The sequence below is a fragment of the Natrix helvetica genome (assembly GCF_964273705.1).
Source record: "Natrix helvetica genome assembly, chromosome: 1".
In the NCBI taxonomy this organism is placed as follows: domain Eukaryota; kingdom Metazoa; phylum Chordata; class Lepidosauria; order Squamata; family Natricidae; genus Natrix; species Natrix helvetica.
The window spans coordinates 92,239,563-92,251,720 of NC_138548.1; the positions used below are offsets into that span (position 1 = coordinate 92,239,563).

The window sequence follows — 12,158 nt, forward strand, 5'->3', positions numbered from 1 at the left end:
ATGTTGGGCTGACAATTGGCAGGCTTACGTTCGAGATCCAGTTGTTGTGCCTTGTGATGACGTGAGCTCCCGTCAAGCGCTCCAGCTCCTGCCAACCTAGCAGTTTGAAAGTGGACGACAGGCAGTAGATAAATGTGTACCACTTTTGTGGGTAACTTAATCCTCGGGGTAACTGTGATGTCACCAGCAGATACTTTCATCATGGAAGCATATCAGTGTCGCTGACGCAAAAGTAGTAGTAGTAGTATGAATGTTAGAATTTAACAGTATTTGGAGAACCACCGTGAAACCTGTCATACCAGCTGCAAGTTTAATTCTTAAAGACAAGTATCTGTTCCCATTTTAGGGTACTGAAAGTTATTTTTGGTTTATTTAGACAAGATAGATTTTTGTTAATGTAGGACTTATGTCCAGTTTGTTTCTTTTCTTTCAATTTCTATCAGGCACAAAACATCACGTCCATGCCTGAAGGTCCAATTAAACTAATGTATTGTTAATCATGCCTATGCACAGAAATATTCTCAACCAATGGTTAGCAGTGCTTGGAGTTATATAAGGGTCAACGGAATCCAAAGGAAGTTGAATTTAATTAAGATTTGACAATCTAGGGATTCTAGGGTTTTTTAAAAAACTCTACTCCCTTTTTAAAACTCTACCCCCAGCCTCTGCCACTCCTTTTCCTACAATCTTATCAGATTAACACATTGCTTATTTTGTTTCTCCTTCGGAGTGCTGAAAATGGTACCCCAGAGTTGGCTGCTGGATCTACAGAATGTTCCTCGCTTTTTAGCAATCGGAGACAGAACCATTTAATCATCCAGGAGGGCATGCCATGGGGGAGAAATATTGCCCTTTTGTAACCACACAGGCAATACCCAGACTCCGAAGACAGCATTGGTCTTCCGGTTGCTTGATGTAACAGAACTTTTGGAGAATGTGTGTGTTTTTTTTTTATGTTCATAAATGTTTTATGTGTGGAAAAACATTTGCTGGAATAAAAGCCACAACGTAATTTATTGCATATCTAAAAAAGAGCTTAGGAATCGACTATTTTACACTAATCACTTCTGTTTTAGAAAACTGACAACTTTGCAATTTTCATTTTTTTGGTAGTCATAGTGTAGAGAGAAATGTATCTCTAATATACTAGCATTTATCTACAGGAATGATATTTCTTTAGAGAATAGATATTCTCTACAGAGAGACATGCAGTTACTTTTTGCATTAATTATCCCCAGACATTGCTATTTTATTAATTTAGGGCTTTGCATACATCACACCATTTTAGCAAACCATTCTATTATTTTTATGTTTATATTCCCATGAGCAAATGTCACCAACAAATTGTGCAATAATTTACTGTGAACAGTAAGCCAGTGATATTATTTTTTTCCATGGCTGTTTTAACTTTTTACGTAGAACATTTTTTTTCTACGTAAACCTCTGAGAGTGACTTAGATTACAGTAGCATAGAAATATGTGAAATTGTAAATAAATTCTTGTAGTTAATAGTTGAATGAATAGTTATATTATCTGTTTATATTTCTTTAGGTGGTATACTTTACTGCTACATTCCCATATGTAGTACTTATCATCTTACTTATCAGAGGAGTTACCCTGCCAGGAGCTGGGGCTGGAATGTGGTACTTTATCACACCTAAATGGGAGAAATTAATTGACGCTATGGTAAGATGGTTATGCCAGATATAATACTATAATGGAATAAAGCCACATATAGAATTATTTTTGAGTAAGAAAGCATTATGTGATATGAATGTTTGTGTCAGCTTATTTTCTGTTCTGACCATGCTTGTATTTCTTAATTTTGTATTTTTCCCCATTTGTCTGTCATAATTTTAAAAGAATAAAAAATAAATTTTACAAAATGACAGCTGTATTTCTAACATTATCTGATCAATGTTATTGGCTCCTTCAGGGCAATACTTCATTTGCTTAAGGCATAGTATCCGTTCAAACCATGATAACTACAGCATGGCTATGAAGATGCTAGTTTGCCTAAACTAAGGTCTACCTTACATATTTGCTTGTGCATTGGATCCAGAGTAGTATGTGAAAAAGTCATTTGGTATAAATCTAACCAAGGGCTCCTGAATATAACATGCAATTACCTATCCTAAAGATATAGGTAAATCAGTTGGATGAAAATTCCACAATCAGAGGAAGAGATGTAGTAAACATATGTTACAGGTATATTGGAAGAGTATTATGTTTTCCAGAAGTATACTTAGCTCTACTTGTTGTGTACACAAACTGTTCTATAATTGGATATTGCTATTGAGTTTAAACTCACTTCTAAGCCTGTAGTCCTAACAACTATCTTAGAATTATGTGCTTCAGAATGGAGATCATTTCATGACTGTATAATCATGAATAATGCATTTTTTTGCTACTCTTAATCACAATACTAATTTTTAAATGACAATAGATGACACTCAAAAGAGGCTACACAACGAAGTAGAGACACCCAAGAGAAGACATAGAAACTAATATAGGAATAGAAACATTCCAAATGTTTGATGCTTGAAAGAAAAATTACAGCTATGAGTTTACTTTCAGATTATAACCAGTCAGTGGTTCAAACTATATTCTGAAAAAATATGAATTTTGTAACATAATGAATACTTGTTATGTGAGTTTAGCTGGTTTACTTTGTGGACTTTTCTAAGCTTTTCTAAGCTGAAAACTCTGCTATTTGGTATCTGCTTATTCCATTCTTATGGATTCCTACATAATAGCTAAAATTAAAGAGAAACAGTAAATTGTTTAACTAATTATGGGACTTATTCATTTATTTATATGATTTGAATGGCTGCCTATTTCACACCAGTGACTCTGGACAGCATGTAATGCTAAAGCCATCAGTTAGAACTTTATCTGGGATGAACTTTGTACAATGAATGATCCTGCTGGGAATGTGCTCTTGGCATACACTACTGGTATCCTTTGCTCATCCGTTCTTGGAACATCTCCTTACCATGATAAGGTAGCACAGTAGGATAGCCTGAACAACCTTAAATAGATACTCGAGGAAGGCTGAAGATCTGGTTTGTCATTATAATCTCTAGTTTCAAATGAGGAATAATTAAGTATGCTACTGATTTTGTCAGTATGATATATAGAAGGGCTACTATAGTGGGGTATAGGAAGCTGGCTTTGAAATTTACATTAGATGTATCAGCATTTTAAAAATATGCCCACTTACTGGGTAAAATTTACAGTGTTAATTTTAACTTTTAGAAAAGTTCTTGATTTGATTTGAGGCCTATGTACCTAAAATATTTTTTCTTCCATATGAATGTTTTTAATTATAAAAATTGTTTGCAGAAGATATTCTTTAGCTACCACGTCCTCTAAAAATTAGACAAGTGATGATTTAATATATTTTCTTCTTCTGAGACTTGTATCTCCCTGGAAAGTTTCTTCTGGCACTACCTAGATGAGTTTAGGTATTGAATTAACATTATTTTATTAGTTTCAGCTTTTTATAGATTTTTATTGCTTTATCTGCCAAGGTTTTATTATTGCTTCTAATACTATAGATTTTATTGGTTTTATTGTTTAATAACTCTGCATTATGCTTTGATAAAGGATGATTGTTTTAATGATTCTATTATTTACTATTGAATGCATGATGAAATAAAAATGTAAAAGCAAGTTAGAAGTATGTATCATAATAATATTTCTGTCTGAAAGTAAAACAAGTTACAGAATCCAATCTGGGTAGGTCCCTGGGACCAGAGTTTTAATCTTCCAAGCTTTCAGACACATGCTGGAGCCCATCCTCAGGGAACTTTTCGCTAGCAGAATGTGTGCTTTGGGCTGTTCTAGGTGTAGTATCTTTGTGATGCTTGGTTGTGTGTGACTTTTTTTATTGGGGTGTTAATGGCTGGTTGGCTGCTGTTTCCTTGTGCTGTGATGCCCTTGGCTTCAAGGTACGTGATAGGCTGATGGTAAATCAGCACTCTTGTTAACGGATAATTTTGAAATTTTGCAGCTACGAAGATTGTTGGCTAAGCAGGGACAAAAATAGCCAGGGAAATGATTGAAGCTTGAGAAATGGGCCCCTTGCCCGTCAAGAGGAGTGCTGATTTACCACCAACTTATCAGACACTTAGGAATTAGAGAGCTTTGCAGCCCAAGGAAACAACCACCAACGACTTAATAGCCAGCTATTAACACCACAAACCACAACTAAAAAGCCACCCCATAAATACTACACATAGAACAACCCAAAGCACACATTCTGCTAGAGAGAAGTTCCTTGAAGATGGGTTCCAACACAAGTCCAAAAGCTTGGAATACTAAACCTCTGGTCCTGGTGACTAACTTTGATTGGCTCCTGCAACATTATCCTGGGACACATACGGTATATTTGACTTCATTCATAAAAGAAGTTAACTCCAGGATATATGTTACATATTGGAATTATATAAACATTGGGAGTCATGCATATATCTCAAAATGATTAGATTCCTTAGTGATAACAACATTTTTGCCTTTTTCTTTATCCTTTCAAGCTATATACCCTTAACATACATGGCACTGCTTATAGCAGCAGCTCAAATACTTGCAATTAGGTGATAAGAGTTTATTACTTTGGGGTGAACCCAAAACTTGTTATCTTTGTATAGTGTTTGTGTGTGTGCGTGTGTGTGCGTGTGTGTGTGTGCACATACCGTATACACAAATACATACATGCATACATACATACATAAACAATTATATATATTGTCCACTAGGAGCTAAATATTTAATCACAGCTCAAAATTCACTGCTGTTTTGTCCATTCGTTGTTGGTTTACATATCCATCTAGTGAAGTTCATAAAGCCAGTGCAGACTAAAGACATCTCTTCTTCCCCCTCCTGGACCGGGATGCCCTACGCACGGTCACTCATGCACTGGTGACGTCTCGCCTGGACTACTGTAACGCTCTCTACATGGGGCTTCCCTTGGGACGCGCCCGAAGACTGCAGCTAGTCCAGAACGCAGCCGTGCGGGCGGTCATGGGGAGTACCAGGTACTCCCATGTGACACCCCTCCTGATTGAGCTGCACTGGCTGCCTGTGGTCTTTCGGGTGCGTTTCAAGGTTTTGACCACCATCTTTAAAGTGCTCCATGGCATAGGGCCCAGTTACCTGTGGGATCGCATCCTCCCACATACATCCCAGCGGCCAATTCGCTCTCACAGAGAGGGGCTTCTCCTGGTGCCGTCCGCTAGGCAATGCCAGCGGGCGACGCCAAGGAGTAGGGCCTTCTCTGTGATGGGCCCAACCCTCTGGAATGACCTCCCCCCCGACATCAGAACCACCACCGACTTCCGCTCCTTCCGGCAGAAACTAAAGACTCACCTGTTTCGACTGGCTGGCCTGGCATAATTTCAACGCCTATCTCCTGGCATTTATATTCTACTGGTTTTTAAGGGTATTATTCTATAGTCTTAATTTTATTGGGTATTGGGATCTTAATGTCTGTTTATTTTAATTATTTATTAGCAATACAGTCCTGCACATCTTTTATCCTCCTCTTATGCATCTATCCATTTTATATTTGTATATATATATTTTCCATGTAGTAATTTTAATTGTTTTAATTTTGTTCTTTGACATGGACTGTACACCGCCCCGAGTCCCTTTCGGGAGAGGGGGGCGGTCTATAAGCGCTAATAAATTGAAATTGAAATTGAATTCCAGATCTGGTAATTAAATAAATCATATTGCTTCTTCATTCAAGTATCTGTTCCTACAGATAGTTCCTGAATTCTCCTATTGGGTCAGTCTGATTCATAGTACTGCCACACAACCTACATATGGCATGATTGGTAGCTTTGTTTATAATCACATTAACTGTTCTTATTGCTATTTCTATTGTTTTTTTTTTTATAAAAAAACTAATTTTCTCTATTGATCTTTTTTTAAAGGTATGGAAAGATGCTGCTACTCAGATATTTTTCTCTTTATCTGCTGCATGGGGTGGTCTGATTACTCTGTCTTCCTATAACAAATTCCATAACAATCTATACAGGTAACTTGCGAACATTCAGCAATGTTTTCAATAATTAGATGGCAAAGATAAATCCAGGTACCTCTGGAATGATGTTTGATGTCATCTTTGTTATCAGCATGTATAGCATCAATCTGTCACTAGAACTTCAAAGTAAGACTACCAGACATGAGTTGCAAAATCTGGAAGACAGGATGGTACTCAAAAATGGCATTTAGTGTTGTATGAATATTTGCACTGCAGATCTGATAGCCCTGCTTCAAAAATCATGAGACTACTGGGGTTAGTGTGTCCTATTTCCTCCTGAATGGCTGCCCTAATTATAAATAGGTTGGGTTGAAATCAATGTAGAGGAGTGTCAAGAGTCAAGGATAGCAGCATGAAATACAGCACAAGGATAATCTCTGTTAAACAAAGCTTTGTAATTGAGAAATAGGTCAGGAACGCTCTGAAGCAGCAAAGATAATTTGTGATTTTCACTGCTATAATTACTGTGCCATTATTTTTACGGTATCAGTAGCACAGTAATAATTCTGGTAGTTGCATTAATTCCAAATTCAGATAAAGAAAAAGCTCCCAATGTCATAAGAATAGAATATTTGATTTAATTTAATTGGTAAGCTCGTATATAACTGAGAAGAACCGCTTTAAAATTGCTCAACAGCTGATCCTCCATTCTTCTCTCTGTTCTCTTATAAATTTAAACATTTATATACTTTCCTTCCTGTTTGCCCAATTTTAAATAACAAATTAAGAATAACAAGAAAATCCAATAACAAGTAATAGAGAAAAGTAGTATATGCTCAAGACAAAAAATTCCAAGGCCTGTGTGAGTAAATCATTATGATCACGGCCATCATCAAATGATAGCTGATGAGGCATTACCAGGAGATAATAGAAAAAAAGACAAAGAATTGGAAAAGATCACAAAGCATTAAGATCTGAAAATTGAAATTGTGGTAGTTCCACAATTATCAGCACACTGTGTGTCATACAAAAAATATTGGATACTACTTAGAAAATCTGCATCTGTCATTTGCAAAGATCACATATAAGCTACGCTGATACATTTTACATTGTGCTCTTGGGAAGAACTCAATGTGTATGAAGGCCAGCAGCATTTAACTCAATGTGTATGAAGGCCAGCAGCTGTGACGTCACATTGTTGTGAACTAATAATAATCAATTCGGCAATGATATGCTGTTTTGTTTTGCTGTACCAAAAAGGAAAAAAAACCCACATTTATTTGAATTCCTTATTGCTGTTGGGTATGTGACTGCAGTTGCATCCAGTATGAAATCATGAATGCATTGCTTTGAGATAGAGTCTGAAAGAGATCTTGATATCAATGCGTGCTTAATGCATGCACAGATGTATGCTTAGCATGGTGAAGGGCAAGGCAGAAACAATGTATTTATTTCTATATGTTGTTAAAATGTTGACATTCAATTTTGTTGTCATATTTCTATTGGAGGAGTATAATTTGATGAGGAATATAGTACATATTTATTGTGTAAATAAACTTGTCACTGATTTTTTTTTAACAAAACAGACACGGTATTGGTAAATAGGTGTAAATTCAGATACAGGGAACAAAAAGGAATTTTTCATTTCCAATCGATTGTAAATTGTGTGTGTGGGGGAGGTTCACTTAGAGTATGATTTTATAGGAGATTTTGAACTCCACCTTTTGTGTATGACCTGAGTTGGGGCATGGATGGGAGCATTGCATCTCCCTTTGGTCCTTACAGATAACTCAGCAATTTTTGATTATATTAGGCATCGTATCTTACTGGACTATTTGCAGTAAGGCAAGATTTGCATTAGTTCTATAATGTCCTTTACAGATATTTCAGTTTGTTCTAGTGAGGAGGATAGATTGATTCAGTGGTCTTCCACTTAATGGACTATTGCAAGGGTTTGTCCTTATCCTCCTATTTTCTAACAGCTACATGAAACTGATTGGGCAGACCATCCAGTAATTTGGGCTATGGTATCAGCAGTATGTTGATTATACCCAATTATAATTTTCCTCTGTGTGGACGATGCTGTTGATATTCTGTTTGGGACCTGGAGGCTGTGAAGGTCTGGATGGATGAGAACAGGCTCAGATTAAACCCAAGTAACACAGAACTGCCATTCACATGCCTCCTGTAATACCAGTGATGTCCTTAGATGAGACTACAGGTAGTTCTTGACTTATGATAACAACTGAGCCCAAAATTTCTGTTACTAAGTGAGATAGTTGTTAAGTGAGTTTTGCCCCATTTTATGATCTTTCTTGCCACAGTTAAGTGAATGACATAGTAACACTTAAGAAGCCGGTGAATCTGGCTCCCCAATTGACTTTGGTCACAACATTGTTGTGACAAAAGTCACAACAATGATCACATGACCCTGAGACACTGCAACCATCATCAATATGAACCAGTTGCCATTCTTCCGAGTTGTGATCACATGAACATGGGGATGATCATAAATTACTTTTTTTCAGTGCTGTTGTAACTTTGAATAGTTATTAATGAATGGTTGTAAGTTGAGAACTACTTGTATCTGTTCTAGGAGTAGTTCATGATTTGGGAATCTTATCTTTTAGCCTCATGTCTTCTTCTGTTTAATAGCAGTTGAAGATCATGGTAGAACTTTACATGTCCTTAGCTGCCCTACACTGTATATTCCAGGCTCTGCACTGGTTCAGTTTTTCTCAGCTAAATTTAAAGAACCCTTTGATACTTGGCCCCTGGTTATGTGAAGGTCTACCTCCTCTAACTGGATTTAATTCAATCTATGAGATTGTGGGAGGGAGCTCTGTGTTGTCCACTTTTCTGAAATGTCGGGGGAGCTCAAGTTAGAAAGTACTGCTTTTCCATAGCAATGCTGACCCAATGGAATGCATTCTCCACTTTGATCAGAATAATCTTCCTGATAGCTTTTAGGAACTTATTAAAAAAAGAAATTATTTTGAAGAGCTGATGACTAACATCACCTGGGGCTTTTTCCTCCTTCCTTCCTTCCTTCCTTCCTTCCTTCCTTCCTTCCTTCCTTCCTTCCTTCCTTCTTTCCTTCTTTCCGCTGTGTGTTGTTCTAATTTTTTTGTTGCTTTAATTGTGACATTGTAACTGCTGAGATCATGGGATTGTGGCAGGTCAAAAAACAAATCAAGTAAAAAAAAGGCCTTCTCCAAATACATGTAGCCTCAATCAGCATAAAACTGTTGTGGGCAGTAGAGGAAGAAATGCCTACTATTGTAACTGCCTTGGACAAGTGTGAACTGAACTTTTGAACTTTCAAAATAATGGCTAAGCAACTCTTCTAAATCCCCTTGCATGTTTAGCATCACACTTTGTGTGCCCATTCTTAAAGCTCTCTGCGAGTTAAATGTTTTTGTTGACATCTGTCTTTTATAAACATTAAATTATTGAGGCATGCATTTGATGATTATGTAGACTGAATTTTCTGTTCAGTGATCTACTATGCATGCACAACTTATCACTTTTCTATATACAACAAGTTTGTCTTGAAGCAGCTTAGTAATGGGATGCTGATTAGACACTTGAAACTGGAGTTTCAGCATTCAGAAATAACACCCAAAGTAGGATTTCCAATCTGTTGCCCTTTAGTTGTATTAAAACTGGATAACTTACGAAGAAGGTACAGGATGGGAAAAACTGAACTCATCATAAGAACATACAATTTATCTCAAATGTTTTCTTAGTTACCGTATTTTTCAGAGGATAAGATGCACCTTTCCCCCCTAAAAAAGGGTAAACATTTGGGTGTGTCATATACACTGAATGTAGCTCCACCTACCCATTGGCCCCACCCTTTGGCCTCTGCCTTCCAGCAATTTACCTCCTTGCAGCAAACGGAGAAAATGGGACTTGTGGAGGCAGCAATAGGCTATGGCAATCCCTGCAGCCTGAAACAGCTGATCATCGGGAGGCCATGCTTAAACTGAAAATGAAACTTTCTGTTTGCTGCAAGGAAGCAAATTTCTGGGAGGCAGAGGCAGATCCCCCCCCCCACTTCCTCAAAAGCTAGGTATGTCTTATATTCGGAGAGTCTTATATTCCGAAAAATATGGTATGTAGTATAACATAATTTAATCTTCACTTGAACATCTTAAATGCCTATAAGTGGTCACTTCCATTATTTGATAAGGTCCACCTAAAATTTATCTTTTGTTGTTTTAGGCATTGTGAGGTTTGTACTAGGGCCGTGCTGGTGAACCCATGGCATGCATGCCATGGGTGGCACATGGAGCCATTTGTCAGGGCACGCGAGATGTTGCCTTGTCAGCTCCAGTGTGCATGTGTGCTCAGACCAGCTGACTTCAGCCTTCTTTTGAGGCCATTTTTTGCCCTCCGGAGCCTTCAGGAGGCTTCCCTGAAGGCTCTGGAGAGCCAAAAATGGCCCTATGAGCAAACAGAAAATTATTTCCGGTTTTGCTGTAAGGCCATTTTTCACCCTCCGGAGCCTTCAGGGAAGCCTCCTGAAGGCTCTGAGGGCGAAAAACAGCCATACGAGCAAACCTGAAGTCCATTCCGAAACTTCCGGTTTGCCCATGGGGTGATTTTTCACACTCTGGAGGCTTCAGGGAAGCTCCTGAAGCCTTCAGAGGGCCTCCAGGAAGGACAGGGAGACTGTTTTCGCCCTCCCCAGGCTCCTAGAAAGCCTCTGGAGCCTGTGGAGGGCAAAAAAAAAAAGAGTGCCAAAAGCACAGGGTGGTAGTGCAAAGAGTGATCGTCGTGTGCACATGTGTGTAGAGGTGAGAATCATGTGCATGTGTGGCATGCCCATGCACGACTCCACTGCGCTCCCCCCACTTTTGGCATGCGAGCCAAAAAGGTTTGCCATCCCTGTACTAGGGTTTGTGAAAGCTGACTTATTGTTTTCCTTGTTTTAAAATCTAAGATTTTAAATTTAAATTTTAAAAAATTAAGATTTATGCCATTGATGCTAATAGTGAAATACTTGAATTGAAACACACAATGAAGCCAGGAATTAGTGGTCACTTTCTTAGAATTACTGTATTTAAAAGCATTAGTTCCGTATTGTAAAACATCTACGTTGATAAAGTGAATTAAATTATTTTTATTAGTGTAGCCTTATTGTGGGTGGGGAGTGTTGTTATTGGAAATGTGGGTTGCACATCATTTGCACCCACTCTGGGAGTAGGAGACCCTACTTATTACTTATGCCCCAGTGACTTCTTGTATGGACTACTGCAATGCAGTATACATGGGCTGTCCTTGAAAAACACTTGGAAGCTTTAACTGGTTACACAATAGGTAGTAGAGGTCACTGGTAACTTAGTGCATGTAACATCACTTCTTTGTGAGCTGCATTAGCTTCCAGGCTCAAATCAAGGTATTGCTTCTCACATTTAAATTACTTGGGACTGGCTTACTTCCTAGTTATATCTACTTGTTCAAACTAGTCAGGCAGGATGGGCATGCTTAGGGCCCCATGGGTTAAGGAATGTTAGTTTACAGGGCACAGAAGAAGAAGCTTTTCTGCTGCAGCACCCACCCTATGGAGAGCCCTGCTCCTGACTCTGATTGTTATTATTATTTATTTTATTTTAATATTGTTCACTGCCCAGGCTCAGTTGTTGAACAAGCAGCTATCCAAATGGAATGAATAAATACTAAATAGCATTTGTTATCATACTTACTAAATATTAGTAATTAATGTGACATAATTACATACTCAGTACACATTATCATTATTACTCAATTAAAAATCTGGTAAATATGTTTTCTTTTGTCTTTCCTTTTTTCCTTTTTTTCAGGGACACCTTGATAGTAACTTGTACCAACAGTGCCACAAGTATATTTGCAGGCTTCGTCATCTTTTCAGTGATTGGATTCATGGCAAATGAACTCAAAGTGGATATTGAAGATGTTGCAGACCAAGGTAGGATCTTTTGTTTTTCATATAAATGTATTTTTTGAATATTGAATTATTGGGCAATACTGATTTTGTCCTGGTTTCTTTTGTGTAAGATATCATGCATATACCTATGGATTAGAACAGATGAAGCATTTGAGCAAAATGCCACAACTCGGAACACCTTGAAACATGCTATAAGAATGGTTGCTGTCTAAGTCAAAGGATAACATGCCATGCTAC

The 12,158-nt window shown here is 37.8% G+C and overlaps 1 protein-coding gene across 1 annotated transcript in view; it reads left to right on the plus strand.

The window, feature by feature from the left end:
- SLC6A5 (solute carrier family 6 member 5) overlaps window positions 1–12,158 on the plus strand; it is a gene marked incomplete at both ends in the record, with an annotated part of 62,039 nt that overhangs the window by 22,664 nt on the left and 27,217 nt on the right. Inside the window, 3 exons of the mRNA XM_081937205.1 lie at window positions 1,552–1,686; window positions 5,940–6,043; window positions 11,818–11,942. Coding sequence (XP_081793331.1) covers window positions 1,552–1,686; window positions 5,940–6,043; window positions 11,818–11,942 — 364 coding nt within the window. The remainder of the gene's footprint in view (window positions 1–1,551; window positions 1,687–5,939; window positions 6,044–11,817; window positions 11,943–12,158) is intronic.